Source organism: Streptopelia decaocto (assembly GCF_964273445.1).
Source record: "Streptopelia decaocto genome assembly, chromosome: 1".
NCBI classification, from domain to species: Eukaryota; Metazoa; Chordata; class Aves; order Columbiformes; family Columbidae; genus Streptopelia; species Streptopelia decaocto.
Window position 1 is genome coordinate 29,628,962 of NC_138663.1, and position 16,761 is coordinate 29,645,722.

Genomic DNA, 16,761 nt, shown 5'->3' on the forward strand with positions numbered 1-16,761 from the left:
AAACATTATTTATAGTTATGTTTTTGCCTGAGTTAACTCCATATATTAACACCTGTCAAGAGGAAAGCTTGCAGAAGATACTAATCTAAAATGGAGGATGACATAGTGTTGTAGGGTATGTGAAGGAAAATTATTAAAATCAGATGGACAGTTTAAGGGAGACAAATGCAAGGGATAGGGTCAGTTAGCCTGAGATTTTTTTTTTTATTTCTTACTTAGGTAATTTAAACTAACTAATATTAGAGTGTCTTCAGACAGTGCAAGAAAGCAGACTTGTTCAGGCTGAAGTGACAGAGATGTGGTGTGTACCCAAGGGCTGTGAGACAGTAATATAGTTTTGCAGCAAGCAGTGGTTTTGTAGTCTTTAATGAAAGCAAATGCTACAATATTACCTGATCTTTCTGAAGACTTAGCAGGTTTGGTTTTGATAGGTACAGTTGGGAGCCAAGGGGATGCACACACCTACTTTAGATACGGTCTAGTAACTGCAGTGGGTGTTACACTTTCAGGGTTTGTCATGCTTTTTGTTTATTTTGTCTGAATCAGAAAGTGGATTTAAATCTCTCAGCTTCCACGTTAACAGCTTTATTTCCAGAGACAAACACTGTATCTTTCCTTTCAGTGTCTTCTGTTTTGAAGGATAATTATAAGCATCCCTGGACATACCTAAAATGTTATGTGCTTAGAATTCACTGTTTATAATGGAATTATCTTTATCAAATGAAAAATGAAAAGAATGGGACCACTCAGTGATTAGCTCCTGATGACATTGGAAGAGCTGCAAAGCACGGAGTAGTGAACATTTTGCTATCATGAGAAACCAGATGTAATTGCTATGCAGTGTAATCGTGGTATGAAAGGTGTCCTGATCTACATTTACACTGTGAAATGGCAATTGAATTCCTGAGTTAATTAGTACGGGGAAAATAATGAGTTTGTTTTATTAAACAGTTGGTAGTTGGAACAAAATCCTTGGAAGCCAAGGAATGTACTCAAGTAGCTCCTTTGTTCTAAATCCTATGGATGCTGCCTGTTTATTACTTCTGTAGCCGTATTCCAGTCTGGCCTAACACAAGCCATTTCAGGTTTGGAAGTTAGGTGACCACACAAAATAAAGCACAAAACCAGGGCTAGTGAGCTCCATCGCAGGCCTGACGACGAGGCTTCTCTTTGAAGAAAAAGGAGCAGACATTCAAGCTGATGATGCATTTAATACTGAGCTCTGCTAGTTTGTGGGCAATTTTTCTAGCCCTGAAGCTGTTAGAATAAAAGTGATGACTACTACAGCTCATATGCTGTCTTCGGTCTTAATTTCTTCCCTCAGTTGCGTGGCTGAATTCAGCACTGCCCAGCCCTTTAAACTCTGCCTGGACTGAGTATTTTAGAGCCCTTCTGAATATTTTCATGGGGTTTGAGTATCTCCTCACTGTTCTCTGAACTTTTGCAGCAAAGTTTGACTTTGACCCATCTGACTAGATGAGGGAACCTCTGGCTATACCTGGAGGACTTTGTACTCCAAAATAGGCATCCAGATATTTTAAGGCACCTCTAGGATTAGATTTCAGTGAGTCAGTGGTCTGGATAATTCTGGGGCTTAGCAATATAAAATCCACTTATTGCATTGTTGGGCTAGCCTGAACATGGTTCTAAATCTGGTGTTCATCCCTAGAGAGCTCTCATCCTCTGAGTCCCCACTCTACTCTCTTATTCTTGGGAACCCAAGGTTAAAAAACAAACAAGAAACAGCACCAAAACTAACAGCTGTTCAGGTGAGCCCAGATGTTAGCCTATTGTAGCATGGATAAGGCAGAAGCATTTTCATTGTTTCTCTGTGTTCTTTATCCCCCTTAGTGCTTTGTAGTACTTAGCATCTTGGCTATGCTTTGGGACCTGTAATTAACAGGAATTTAACTCCATCTGGACATAACCATGAGGAAGCCAAGGGATATATATGAGTAGCTTTTTCATTCTGAGTGTTTGTTCTGTGCATTGTGGTGGAGAGGGGGAGGCAAGGATCAGAAAGTGAGTCATAAAATTGTTCAACTGACGTCTTTGATGTCAGTTTAAATAAGTACTTTGAATGTATCTATACAACCCATTTGTAGAAATTGTATATTTATAATGAATATGCCAATACATTTATAAAGAACGTGCATTAGTCAAATACCTATGAAAGCCATCTGTTTAAAAAGAGAAGTAATTCTGCTGTTTTTCTATGGGAACTGTAGGTAATTATTTTTATGAATTTAGGCTGTGAAATGTTCCTGTTTAACACAAAGTTGAAAGGCAACAGAAAGAAAAAATCAGTGCAGTAATCAGTGCTTAGTAATGTAAGAGGCTCTACTCTTATTTCTTGTTAGACACAGAAACTTGTATTGAAAGGAACATAAGGGGTTTAAAAGAGAATTCAGCCTGTGTATTCTGTATGGAAAGCAGAGATACCAGGTTAGTGCTTCAGCCTCTTCTGGTTAAGGATGGCCTTGTCGTCTGTCTCTGCTAGTCTCTGAATGTGAGGGAATGGCATCTGATTGCCTCCTAAAGCAAAGTAGTAAGTCTAAGACCGATACAAGGGTGCAGAATGAAGATCAGTGTTTCCTCCTTGCTTCCATCAGAGCACAGCTTCATTTAGGTCAAATTAGTTTGGAGAATTGCATCTGCGACATCTCCATGTATGTACGGAGCTGAACAGAGCTGGAGCATATCGCTAGTGCAGTTGGCATGTAGGAGTTACTGGGCACTGTTCTATGGTTGGTGAAATTTAAATGTGGGAGTTTTATGGGACTGAACATGCTCAGTATAGATGAAGGTCAGTGGAGCTGACAGCTTGCCCACTGCAGGCAGAAGGTTCAGAGATGCTATTAACATCTCTCTGAAAAGCTCTGAGTATATGGATGTGGCAATTTTCAGAGACTTCTAAGCAAACCATACCTGAGTGTGTTTTTCAGGTGGACTGCCAAAATATCTTTGTGGACATGTCGTCCATATGAGGTCCTGCAGCAAAGCAAAAAAGTAACACAACTTTGTAGAGAAGTATTTTGTTGTGCTGTCTCAGAGAGGAAATGTTGGAAACCCATGCCCAAATGATGACTATTTGATAAACTTAAGCAGTGAAAATCAGAGGCCTGTAACAGAAAGAAATATTAAGTATAATTTTACTGACAGCTCCACTTACAACACCATTTTGAAATTTTTTCACTCAAATTTGTAATCTGCATTCACATTGGTGTAAGAAGTCAACACAATGATTTTTAATAATGAAACTTACAACGATTTAAGCTAATGGAATTTTACATGTGCATGATAGTAAGTTCTCAGAAGGAAACATTAAGTGTAGAGGGGGAATAATCTTATTAAAATCCCTTCCCCGTTCTTAACTTCCATGAGTACTGAAATATTAGAGGGGAGAGAAGGAAAAATCTTTGTTAAAAAAGTTGAGGTCCAATTGAGAAGGTATGCTGAGTTGAAAATTATTCTTTTCTAGGTACATATTTAAACTCCCCATTTTCTTAAGTATCAGCATGAAATTAATGTATTTTATGTAAGAGTTCTGTTAAGTCTTTGGGATATTAATATATTCTGAAAATTAGGTATTGGATATATTTTAACCTGATGCAGCTAATATGAAAATCATTTGTTTTGTCAATGCTTCCTGGACTAGAATTCCACTTTTTGGTCCTTATCCTAGGTAAGACATTGTTTGCAAATTGTGCTTCTTGGGAGGGTGTTTGTAAAAGAAAATGTAACTGTCGAAGATGTTGCCAAGGTATTAAGGTAATGGTAAAAGCGGAGTGGTTGTCATAGTGACAGTTAAAAATAAACGGTGAAATTGTTCTGGCTTTTTTTTTTTTTTTCAGTCTGCTGAAGAAAATTGAGCGGGAAACATGGAGGGAAAGTGGCGTTTCATTAATAGCCACTGTGACTCGCCTCATGGAGAGGTTACTGGACTACAGGTGAGTGATTATCGCAATGTATAAGTAGGATTGTCATCTTCAAAATATTAGGAGGTAGATAGGATGTTCTTCTGCAAGTGGTGACTACGTGTGGATACATCAACTATACATGTTCAGGATCTCTGACAGCAGATGCTTAGTCAAGAGGACAATAAGACAAGCTTGGCTGAAAACCAACCAAGTAGCCTCCCCATGGTATGAAAATCCAGTGGCTTGCACTAGTTTCCTATCAAGGAATACTGGAACTTTTGGTTGTAGGTTAGTGACTCAAGTCTGTCTGAAGACACAAAGCTCAATACTAATCACCTGACAGTTGTTTTACAGAATATGTAAAATTCTTATTACTGTGTCAATCATCCTTAGGTGTAGTGTCAGCCAGCACAGCAAGTATGTGTACAAAGATACGATCTCTGGGTGAGGAGCTGGCATCTGACTGTACCACATGAACGAAGGAGAGGGAAATAAGAGACATATGCTCCCTTTTAGCAGTGGGAGACTAAGAGAGATTTTTCTCAGTCCCTATTGGATTTTGCCTAGAACTTTAGGTTTCAGCTTACCTTATTACCATCAGTTGTAGCACTTTGTAGAGCTAAAGTGTTAGTTTTTTCCCCCAGTTCCATGAGGTACACTAGTAAGACCTTGTGCGCCACTTGCTATCCTCTATGATAGTTTGAAAGAAAAGCAATTTTGTCAACAAAGAGACCAAGCTCTTAATTTCTAGAACCCTTGACAGTGCTATTCCCCTTCACGGATTCGTTTGATTACAATCTCCAGGGCTCTCCACCCAACATTTTTCAAAACAGTTGTGCATACTGGAGCTTATGAGAGTATTTGGGGTGATTGTTTAGCTTACATATGCAAGAATGTTTTAAAACTATGTTAAATTTCTTTTAATGACTGCAAGGTGATGTCAGCCTCCAGTATGGTTATACTGACACTATTTTCAACTTTGTTTTAATCAAACTCTGCGTGGTTCCATTTAAACTTTTGACTTGGGGGTCAGACCTGTTACCTCCCCAGACAATAAATTATACCAATTATAAAGTACTGCTGAGGAAAATTTGGTGGATCTTGGAGCATTTTGCAGAGGAGTTCAGTGTCATTCTGTTTTTTTCACGGAGGAGGAACTAATGCTGTAACTCTAACGAATTCAGGTGAAGAAAGCAGACTTATCCCTGCTCATTCCCTCATTCACAGCATTCTCTTGCCTGTGGCAACGCAAGTCTTTGTGCTGCACTTTGTTTTCTGAGGTGCGCTTCCCTATGCGAGGATAAATGTCATTCCTTTTGACTTTCATTACTTTCTGTTTTAGGGACTGCATGAAAATGGGAGAAGTGGATGGCAAGAAGATTGGCTGCACTGTTAGCCTTTTGGTTTGTATAATACTTTTTCCCTTTTTTATTTCAGTTGAGAATTTTCTAGTACACAGCCACACATTTGAATAGGGGGTACCTTGCTTCTAGATGCAGTTTGAGTAGATGTAGACAGAATAATTCTGCACTTAGGATCCCTGATTTTTTTTTCAGGTTGAAATTGATACAGTGGGGAGTTAGTTTTCCTCAGCATTTTATAGTTGGGCTCTGAGAGATTTCTAATACTGCTTTATTCAGTTTTCAGTCTCTTCCTGATGGATAAACTTCACCAAAGTTTATTTAGTATCTGAGTTTATAAAGCAAATAAATAAACAACTTCTCCAGACAAAACAAAACGTACATGATTTCTCCTGTTTCCCTTCTTCCCTGATAACTGATGCAGGTTGGTTCTTATGACATATGGTATATGATATCTCCTGAAGACTGCAGGCTATCTCTTCTCTTCCTAGAAGAGCCAGAAATGCTGCTCAAGACCTCTTCTTCCCTTGTTATCATCATTTCAACAAACCAACAGTACCAATTTGTAATATGAAAAAGATTTCATTTTTGCTTACAAGATACATTTTGGTTCGAGGCCAGTTTCCACTGACAAGTTGGTTGACTTCCGTTAACCTTGGAAAGTTTCTTGTTTTCATGGTGTATGTTTTGGAAATCTGTATTTTTAGCTAGGGAAAAAAACAGAATAAGCTGACTTGTAATTCTGCATTTTTGACGTCAGTGAAACAATTTGGTATCACTTCTAAGTAGCAGTTATACATAAGAGAATAAAGGATTTCTTCAGTAGGAAAATAGTTCTCTCTAAATAGGGATGATGTTTACTACATAGCTGCAGAGCAGCTGGCTTTCTGTCCGAATCTCTGGCATGATTTGAATTCTGTAAAGCACCTGGATTATTTTCATCCTATCACTAAGGAGTTTTTAAACTATTATTAGCAAATCATCCAAGATTTGCACAAAAAGAAAATCCAAATATTTAAAAACCTCAAAACACCATAATAGTTTTTAATGGGATTTTCAATTACTTGTACAGGCTAAGGCAGATTTCATATCCTAATAATAATTTTCAGACAAATTTTAATACTATTTGCACACCAGAAAAACAACAAATGCCAACTTTTGAAAATGAAATTCAAATTACGAAAGTAGTCCACGAATTTTAAGACATTTACTTTCCCATATGATGGATAAACTGGTTGACAACTCAAAAGATGTTTCATGCGATGAGAAATTACAGGAATGTATACTGTTAAAAGTAGTTGAAGCCCAGAGGAAGAAGCAATAGTTCATTTTTCACCACTAGTTTGAAGGTATTCTGACTTCCAGAGATGAGAAGACGGGTTGGCATGAAAAGAGAATTTTTACATTGTTTTACTATAGAGGTATATACTGTTCTTCTGGGAAACAGAACTGTCCAAGTTAACCAAGTTGTAAAATTAACTGGAATTATGCCACGTCACGAAATATGCAGAAAGGTTTCACATTAGCAATGCTTGTTTGGAAAAGCTGGTTTAAGAGGTGTCTAATGGAGTTAGTTCCTTATGCATAAGAATCACCTTACTCCAATTTAAAAGTTGAATTTCTCATGAAATAACTCTCTCATCACAGAGCTGTACAAAAGCATTGAGAGTATATCGAATAACTTTTGGTAACTCACTGAGGAGTTTTTCTCAGGCATATCTGGTTCTCATTGTGGTTTGACATTTCATTGATATTGCAGGTTTTATTAATTTAAAATTATATCTTTTTAGAAAGAGGAGATTTTCCTGTGGTTCTTTACACGTCCACATTGCCTGTTTGAATGTTGTTTTCAAGCTGTTTTTTTCTTAGGAAAAACGTCTATGTCCCCTTTTGAACGCTACATCTGTTATATTTTAAGTCTTGAAATAGTTCATTGAAAAAACACACGTCACCTTTATTAGCATGATGTATTTCCTGAGCTGTGACTGGGTTGTCTGGCTGTGGTCTGCCTGACAGACCCACTGGACATTGTCAGAGCTGAGCTTCAGAGGAGAACTAGTTGATTTGTGTAGTTCAGGTTTGTGACAAGTACTGGAGTCTTTAGTGCTCAGGGCTAAGAGCCAAGAAGCCTTGTACTGCAGTTCAGTACCATATTTTGTCTTAATTTTTATGCTTTATTCCTCACAATTCTATATCATGGATTATGGGTTTTTTTTCAGGCAGGTAAATATGAACATACAAAAAGATACATTTTCATTTTCTCTTCCAAAGAGGAGCATATGTTTCTGATCTGCACCTTGTAGGAGGAAAGGAGAAGTCTTTGGATTATAAAGGTGGATGGTGGCCTAAAGGGAGCATGTCAGTACAGAGCTATTATTACGTAGTCATTTTCTCAAGTCAGTTAAAAAAATACTTTCTCTATAAAGTTTTTATTTTGATACTTCCGTAATATTTCTTCCACCTCTGTCTTTGATAATAACTCAGTTTAGGAAACAGCAGCACAGCATAAGAATACTGTACAATAGGGGGAAAATTTTGGCCACTTGCCTAGAGTTCAAAATAGTAAGTGATTTGAATAACAGAACAAAAATTGTTAACTGCTGATGAGGAACAGTGCTAGATTCTTCTGTCCTATAGATTTTTATTAACTAGGGCAGGTTAACCTGAACATTAAGTATGGGCTAGCAGGGGGACTCCAGCTGCATGCCCATAGTGAGTATAGCAATACTTGTGAACAGTTGTATAGGATTGTGCTCCTCTCCCTGTAACTTATTTGTACTTTGTTTTAGGGCTTGCTTATAAATGTTTTGAATGAAGAGTTTTAATGTTCCATTCCGTATTTTATCCATGTAACAACAAATAGCAGTTATGCATCCAGAAATCTTTAGCCACTTGTAGAAATTTTGTCCTGGATATCACTTTAGACTGCAACTTTGTGTATTTCAGTCATGCAATGAAATATTTTTTCATCAGTTACCAGTTCCCAGCATCAGTTAGGGCTGAAGAAATTACATTTTTGATTCAGGATTATGAATTCTGAATTACTGAATAGTTCTTCATAAAGCTACATAGTCCTTCTGGCATTTTGCTATGACAGAAGTAAGAATAGACATACCAGGCAGTAATATTTTGTTAAAATATGAATACAAAAGATTGTTGTCAATATTTTAAAATCAACATGCAGCTTTCAGCAAGATGGTAAGTGGCCTTTGTAAGGATATACGGGTGTACTTTTTGGGTAGATTGGCGTATATAAAGAAAGAACCATCAGCTTTCAGTTCTATCATGTTCTTCCTCATGTTCTATGAGAATTTAAATAAAATAAACAAACAAACAATACTCAGCAGCATGTTGACTTGTCTACTGAACAGTCACTATTCCATTTACTATTTCTTCCTATATTACTGCGGGTCTGTGTAATAACTTTGTACATGTGAAACTTTCAAATCTACGCATGTATTTCTAGAGCATCATGTTTGAAGTCTTTTGTTTTTTAACCACTGTCATATATTTATTAACTACTACATTTCATTAAAAAATTAAATTTTATTGCAGAATTTTTACAAGACTGAACTGAACAAGGAAGAGATGTATATTCGCTATATTCATAAGCTCTATGACCTACATCTGAAAGCACAAAACTTCACAGGTAATTGAGTACAAACTAGAAAAAGATATTTGGGACCAATCTGTGATTTGCAGCCTTTGCAAACCTGTAAGCTGTATCTTCAGTGCAGAACATACCAACCCAGGCAACTGCTGAGTTTCCTTCACAATTAATCTCTCTCAAAATATGGCTTTTTTCAGCCCCACAACTCAACTACTTGTTGTGCTCTGTTGAATGTAAATGTTTACTGTCGATAGGCACTAGCAATAAATATGTGATGCAGTCATTGTTCACCCAGGAGGAGTAAAGTTTAGAGGAAGTTTTTATGAGTCTGTTTGGTAGTATCTAAGCCTGCGTACTTTTTTTGGAATGCTGCTGGTTAGCTGTTTGGTGTGGTGTTTCTACACAGCTGTGTTTCAGAACACAGCTTGTACGTTAAAAAAATAAAAGAAAGGAAGACCCATATCACTTACTAATGATTAGACAGACACCCTAAAACCTGTAACGAGTACAACACTTTGCTTGTGTTTTTCTGTCTTCACGTACCACGTTTGCAGTACTATTGTCCAGGATTTTTCAATGCAAATTTAGTACCAGGGCTGGCCATTCTCTTTTAAATTAAGAAATAAGAAGATAATTTACATGATTGTTGTTTATACAACATAAAGTGCACTTCATTTGGGTAACTACATGCCATCAATAATTGCTGGAGAAGACATTAATAGTACCAACCTAATAAAATCAGTATCTCTTTAAGTTAAACAATCTTTGGTTGCCAAAATATTTAATTGACATTATAGTATCTCCATCTTTTCTGCAGTGTTTGCAATTGCACCTGGATGTGTTCAGAATCCCTCCAGAATTTTTTCCTTCTTAAAAGGAGATTAGTTGGCTGGGGGTCATTAAGAAACAGGCTGCAGGTGCCTCCTGCCACAGCAAATTTCCTTATGCTTTTCTGCTATACATAGGGAAGATCCTTTCCACAGTCCCTTTGCAGTTCATGAGTTTGAAGTGTAAATTAGATAGCAGAATATATTAAGGAGAGAGTTTCATTTCCTCATGTGACCTGGCAGTAGTGAGTCACAAGAGCGCTTTGATTATCAAGAGGTGTCTGACACAGCTGCCTTTTGTGCCAAACTATTCATTTCCTGATTTTACATAACAGATCTTAGTAACTCTTGAAGCAATATTGAGTTACTGTTAAACATTGGCTGCTAATATGTGTCCAGTTTACCTTCAGCGGTGATATGAATGCTATTTTTTTTCAATTGTTTTGCTATCCATTCTTACTTGAAACAGTATTTTTTTCAAAATTTATCTCCAGGACTTTGTTGTGTTTCTTGTGTATTTCTTATTAACATGTGTGCTTTTTTGTGTGTTTTGCCATGGTATATTCCACAACTGATATTTTTTTTGTTTACCATGAGAACATTAAGGAGGGATTGTCTCACACTCATGGCACTGGGATAGACACAGTCTTTCCACTTTTTCTATCCTTTCATAGTATGATTTACAGGACTGTTTTATACTAATCCTTAGCAAAAAAAAAAAAAAAGTCCTTTTTAATATAAAATGTAGCTTCAAATCTTTCTTTACCCAGCACTCAGTTACAGCTATAAATATAACTCTCTTGAGGCTGAAGCACATAAATGCACTGATTCCTCTTGCGTCCCCTCAGTCACCTGAGAAGTGTAATGAGATTGTCTTTGTATCTATCCATCTTAGAAATGTTTGGTTTTCTGAATCTTTCCGGCATAAATTGAATTTCCCACACTGTGAGTCAACCCTGTTTATCTCTCCTTACTGTTTTGGTGCACAGCCAGTACTTACAGACCTGGCCCAGAGGTACCAATATGTTGTTATGCTGCCCACTGCCAGACATAGGATGCTCAGTAGAGGGACCCTATGGACATTTTGTCCAGTATGGCCATTCCTGCTTTCGAAACCTTCTCTATACATTTATAATAACTTCTAAAAAAAGAAAAAAAGGTATGGCAGACAAAAATCTGTTAAAAGGAAGGACTTGCATGCCAAGTTAGAAAGGAAAGGTCATAGTGATCTATCCCTGACATGTATTTATGCTCTGCTAGCATTTTCTTTCTCTAGGATTTTGAATGATTTGTTGTTATCAACTTCATGGGTTTTTTTTAAACTGGTGTATGGATGTGCTGTGTATTTTGAGCACCGAACTGTAGCGGGAAACTATGACAAAGGTTGTTATGAGTCAAACATCCTGAAAATTGTGTGATGCCAGAATTAAGATTGTCTGTGCAACTTCAGCCCGTCTCCTTAGCACATATGTATTGCAGTGCAGCATCATGTTGCACCATGCTTAGCATTTTACAACACTGGGATTCAAAGCACACTCTCCCACAAACATCTGCTGCAGTGATGGTTTTTCATCCACAGGTTCTTAAACTGGATGCTTAGAAGGAACGCTACTGTTAGAAAAACTCTGTGAAGTTTGGTTTAAGTTGCCTGTCTTGTGGGAACTCACGTGACAGAGGCAGAAGTGGGATGTGGTTGCCTGGGCCATAAAAAGTACTTTAGTACTTTATAGGTATTTTTTGCCGTGTATATAACCTATAAAACCTGCCCTAAAATAAGGCCAGTAAGCAACTTCTTTCTCCATATTTGGGCCATATTTGTACTGACTCACTTATGCAAAGTGGTCCTGTGAGTGAAAAAACAGACTATAAACACTAACTTGGAAAACAGTAATCCATATGTACAGTTAGCCAAATTGAATTGTCATAACCAGTAGTAATTCTGGTGTTTTATAATTGGCCAAAGACTGACTTTGCAATAGAGAGATTTATTTAATACTAGTTTTAGTGTACTGTTTCCAAGGAATTCTTTAAATCAAAGTAACAATAATCATAATTTTTACATTCCCAGATAATTTCTACTAACCATGATCTAAAGATTACTGCACAGTTCTCTGACCAGAGAGCAACAATAGGTTAAATTCCTTCCAAACCTAAAACCAAAACAAAATACATATTAATTAAAAAAAATGTGCACTTCTGAATTATTTGTTAGGGTAAAGTGTTAAGGCTCAGCTATGAGAAATTTATTTCTATTATGGAAAGAATGGAGTCTATTAAGCATACATCTGCCTCTCCATTTTCCTCCCAGTGCTGATCTCTTTTGGACTGTGTCCACAGTCCTGTCCATCTTCTTTCGTCTTTCTCTACTGATGTTCCTAATCCTCCAGTCCTTGTACCCTTGCTTAGACAGCAGAGTCATTAAGAGTCTGCCCTTAGCAGTAGGGAACACTAGGGCTAAGCAGAAAATTGTTTTCTAATTTCTCTGTCCCCTTTGTATTGTCACACTCCAGGAAAACTGTACCCGTGACTCCACTTTAAATAGTGTGTGAAAATTGCAAGCTGAATTTATTATAGCTGTTGATAGTAACTCTGTCCAAAATCAGCACTACCATCTGTCTTATACTTGAAATAAATCAGTTACTCATTAAAAAGGTGCATCTGATCCAGAGCAGTCAGGTTTCTGTGTACTTTGACTGTTTCATTTGGTGTTCGCAAGTCCCGTGCTATCATTTGTCTTGCAGAGGCTGCCTACACACTCCTGCTGTACGATGAGCTGCTGGAGTGGTCTGATCGGCCCCTCAGAGAATTCCTCAACTACCCCATGCAAACCGAGTGGCAACGCAAAGAGTGTCTCCATCTGACCATCATTCAAAACTTTGACAGGGGAAAGGTAAAACACTCCTGTTTTACTGTGTGGATCTGGAAAGGATAGTTTACTTGGTTTAGGATGTTAGTTCCAGGGTTGTGGTCTTTCCTCCTATAGAGGGAAGTGTTTATCATCACCCGATTAAGCAGTTACTTAGAGACACAGTGGGTTTCTTCTAATCCTGTGTTTGTATCCTAGAAATCCCACACTTACATGTGAGAATAATTTGCACTTGTGTAGCAAGTCGCTTTGTAGCTGTCGAAGTACTTTATAAAAGATAGTGTAACTTCTCCACATTTTAAAGGTGGTGAAAATTAGACATATAAAGCTGATGAAATTCACTCAGTGACCAAGTGAGGAAAAAAATTCAGAGGTCTGGATTATAAGGACTATGTTTACACCTTCTAAATCATGTTGTATCTTATAGAATAACAATTACAGAATCTCTAAAAAGCAATGGGCTTTGTGATCACTGAGAATGCTGATTCTGAATTTGGCAATTATCCTGTAGTCTAAAATTTTATATACACTTTGATGATTTGCCTTGCTGATAAACAAGCAGTTCATTGCAATTTTGTGTAATATCCACGTAAATCTAGTAAATGTAATCAAACTGATGTTGATCATCTTTTTCTTTTTTTTTTTTTTTTCCAAAATTTCTGTAATCTGCTTACAGAGTTTAATTTACATGGTGCAATAAAATGTTTTCCAATCTACAAAAATTAGGGAGGATATGTTAAGAATACAATTTTAAAATGTAAAAATCATACTGTGTTGAATCAGTCTCATATGTAGTATCAAAAGAGATGTCTGCAATGACTTATGTCTTGTGCAGTGATATAAGAATCATGTATTAAATAAATTTTTAAATATTTTTTGATCCTTCAGATAATTTATCAGTATTACCCAGCAGCTGTCTGTACGTTTAGTGGACAACATGTTCAAGTATTTTCAGTTATGGACAGTATGACTTAGTATAGAAAGAACAGACCACTAATAGATCATGAATTGTCAAACAGTTGCTTTGAAATTACTGAACATCTTTTACTTGCTTGCAGTGTTGGGAAAATGGCATTATCTTATGCAGGAAAATTGCAGAACAGTATGAGAGCTACTATGACTACAGAAACCTCAGCAAGATGAGGGTAATGTACCTGAGTACTCTTCATCCATCAGAGATTGAAAAGCTTTTTAGTTTGGCTTATAAGATATTACTTAAATTTGCCATGGAATGTTCCTTAGGTTTGGTTTGCAAACTTAATTTTTAGCTTGTGAGTTTTTTCTCCAATAAAGATCATAAAAAGGGAGTGAGCTTTTTGAAGAAAAACAGCAAAAGAAATGATCTTGTAATGTTTGTACCTGTACGGCACCCCTGTTGTGTGCATGTGTATGCAGATAAATTATATTACAAATTCATTTTTGTTGGTTTCCAGTGGTTTCTCAAGGGTTGTGCTCTGTGCAGCCCTTCACTAGGAGCAGCAGCCTATCTTTGCAGTTGTAATTGCAAGCAAACAGCTTACAACAAGCAATGTACACCTTTGCAGTTTTTTTCTTTTACTGCTTAAAAATAGGGTCTGTTTAAAATCATATAGCCAAAATGAATCTTTCCTGGCACAGTCTTCCTGCTTTCTATCTAATTTTTTCTTAGAACCGTAGGCATTGTTTCTTTCTTCATTCCTTCTTTCTGATACTGTATTTAAAGATTATTCAGTCTTTCCTTTTCTCCTTTGCGTCTGATGGATTCTACTTTATATTACAGCTTCCTTTTTAAATTTTCTCTATGTGTAGGATGCTTGCTGCTAGGACTGATTGAAGTGTACTTAATCCACAGCTGCTTAATAGCATTATGCAAAATTCTTAACACAGAGCTATGTGGTATTACTCCCTGTGATCTGCTTATTCCAGATATCTTCTATTTAGATATCCCAATGGCAGAATCCTTTAAGCAAAAGCAAACTGACTATCATCATGTGAATAAAATAATTAGTTTATGCATGTTTAGTTAATTGTACTTAATGTGTTTTGTGTTTGAGTTGGGAAATATCCTTCTACTGTATCTGTGCCACCTATGTTAATCCAAAAATGGAGGTGCAGGGATTTATCATAGCAATATATCTAGGCAGCTGTTTATATCATATATGCATTAAATAGCTGTCTGCATTACCTAAAATAGGGCTAATACTGGGGTTTTTTTTCACAGTGTTAAAAACACACAAACAGACAATGCTTTGCTGAAGTATCATCAGAAAAGGGGAACTTTTACATTAAGATCACTTTATGTCTGTTACAAGTGAAATAAAAGCAGGATATATTGATCAAAAATGATGTTAATTGCTATTGTGAGATTTTTTTAAGAAGTTCATATTTGACACTTAAATCATTGGATTCTGGTGTGATTTGGACACGGCTCTCTTGAATATGGAAATTGGACTTTGCTGACTAAACTGACCACATTACTGCCATGTGTTTGGATGATAAGCAGATTATTGGGTCATATGTTTCAAACTGCGCTTCTATTACTTCCATTTTTCATTAAAGAACTATGCCTGTTGTCATTAATCTAATATTTTACCCCTTTAACATAGGTACTTCATATTTTAAAGCTTTTTTTTTTTAATTATTGGAAACTTTCGGGTCATTAAAAGGTATAATTATTTAATCTGATGCATTCAGAGACTTCTGGATGTCCTTACGGTTGCTAAGAGCTGCACTGCATTTCCCGTACTCCAAAGCAGTGTGCTGAAAGGTCCTGCCTTTTGTGATAACTTAAGGTAAAAATATGTTTTCAAAAAAGACTAATTGCATTTCTTATCAATCTCATCCAGATGATGGAAGCATCTTTGTATGATAAAATTATGGATCAACAGCGTTTGGAGCCAGAATTTTTCAGAGTTGGATTTTATGGGAAAAAGTTCCCATTCTTCTTGAGAGTAAGTGAACTGAAAAAAAAACAGAATGAAGTTACTGTGGAATTCATGCTGTTGTTCATAATCACTTTCTCAGTGTGAGAATTCAATCATACCATATACAAGTTCTCATCCTATGAGAAACAGGGAATTCTTTGTGGTAATTAATGAAATATCCATGTTTTCAGAGTTAAGAAAAGGTCCTGTCTAAAGACAGGAAAGACAAATGCTAGGATTCCAGAGTCCAACATAAACTTATTATTCATGTTTATGTTGGAAACTGTGCACCTATACTATTCCACAGACCAACACCTTCTTTTCATGGTAGTTTGTTCCCTTTCTCCTGTTCTGTTTCTGCTGGTGTCTGCTCAGAAGAAGGCTGTTAGAAGAGGCATCCTCTGGCAGTGGCACAATCAGCAATTTAGCATTTAATTGCTTTCCCAAGTTCCAGGTTTTTTAAATGACTTAGAAATTCAACATGCTGAGTTGCATTGATTATCAAAGTACTAAAACTGACAAAATACTTAAGTTACTCTTGAACATGAATCTTGGATTCTGAAGTTACTGAAGTGCCCTTGAAAACGTTAGTCCTGTTTACCCTGTTCCCCTCTTCCACATCTGGATAAACCAATTCGAAAATGTTAATTAGAAAGATTTAATGTTTAGATTACTAAACAACTGATGAAGCAAAAGTACTGGGGAAAGTTGCACAATAGTGCAATACTTTCAGACCTGTAGGTCTTCTACTGGTTATGCATCTGCCCAGGAAGTATTTATGCATTTTCCAAGTTAAATATACATAGTGGAGGTTTATGCTTGCAGCACCAACAAGGAACACCTCAAAACTTCCCACAGTTGGTTTAATTTTTATATGGCAAAGCAGTTTGTATGTCTGGCTGTGTTTGCTATAGAAGGAATAAAGAATAAATCTTCAGAATAAAGCTTTCACATTTTAATTTGTAGTTGCACAATAACACTATTGCAGTTGATTTCTTGTAGCAATTCCCAGGCTCTCAGAATTCAATACTTCCTGTCTCCGCTGTCAAGATACTGTAAAGACAACAACTGTTTCTATGTAAACCTCCTTCAAGAGGAATTACACATCAGTAATGGCTTTTTAGAATTTTCTACTGCAGATTTTAAAAGGAAATCCACTTAACAGCATTTTTAGAAAAACGGTTAAGATATTTCCTTATTTCAAATGCGTATGCAAGGAGAAGCAAACCAGAAAGTGCTGCCCACAGCCATGGGAAGCCCTCAGCACCCCCATG

At 36.7% G+C, this 16,761-nt stretch overlaps 1 protein-coding gene across 3 annotated transcripts in view; it reads left to right on the forward strand.

Annotated features, from left to right (window-relative positions):
* DOCK4 (dedicator of cytokinesis 4) overlaps nucleotides 1-16,761 on the forward strand; it is a 235,345-nt gene that overhangs the window by 193,281 nt on the left and 25,303 nt on the right. For 2 of the 3 annotated variants that reach the window (XM_082050186.1, XM_082050187.1), the window contains exons 33-38: nucleotides 3,855-3,950; nucleotides 5,263-5,323; nucleotides 8,837-8,930; nucleotides 12,460-12,608; nucleotides 13,643-13,729; nucleotides 15,410-15,514. In XM_082050186.1, the coding sequence (XP_081906312.1) occupies nucleotides 3,855-3,950; nucleotides 5,263-5,323; nucleotides 8,837-8,930; nucleotides 12,460-12,608; nucleotides 13,643-13,729; nucleotides 15,410-15,514 (592 nt within the window). Of the gene's footprint in view, nucleotides 1-3,854; nucleotides 3,951-5,262; nucleotides 5,324-5,705; nucleotides 5,847-8,836; nucleotides 8,931-12,459; nucleotides 12,609-13,642; nucleotides 13,730-15,409; nucleotides 15,515-16,761 lie in introns of all 3 variants that reach the window. The other variant, XM_082050185.1, reaches the window with a different exon arrangement.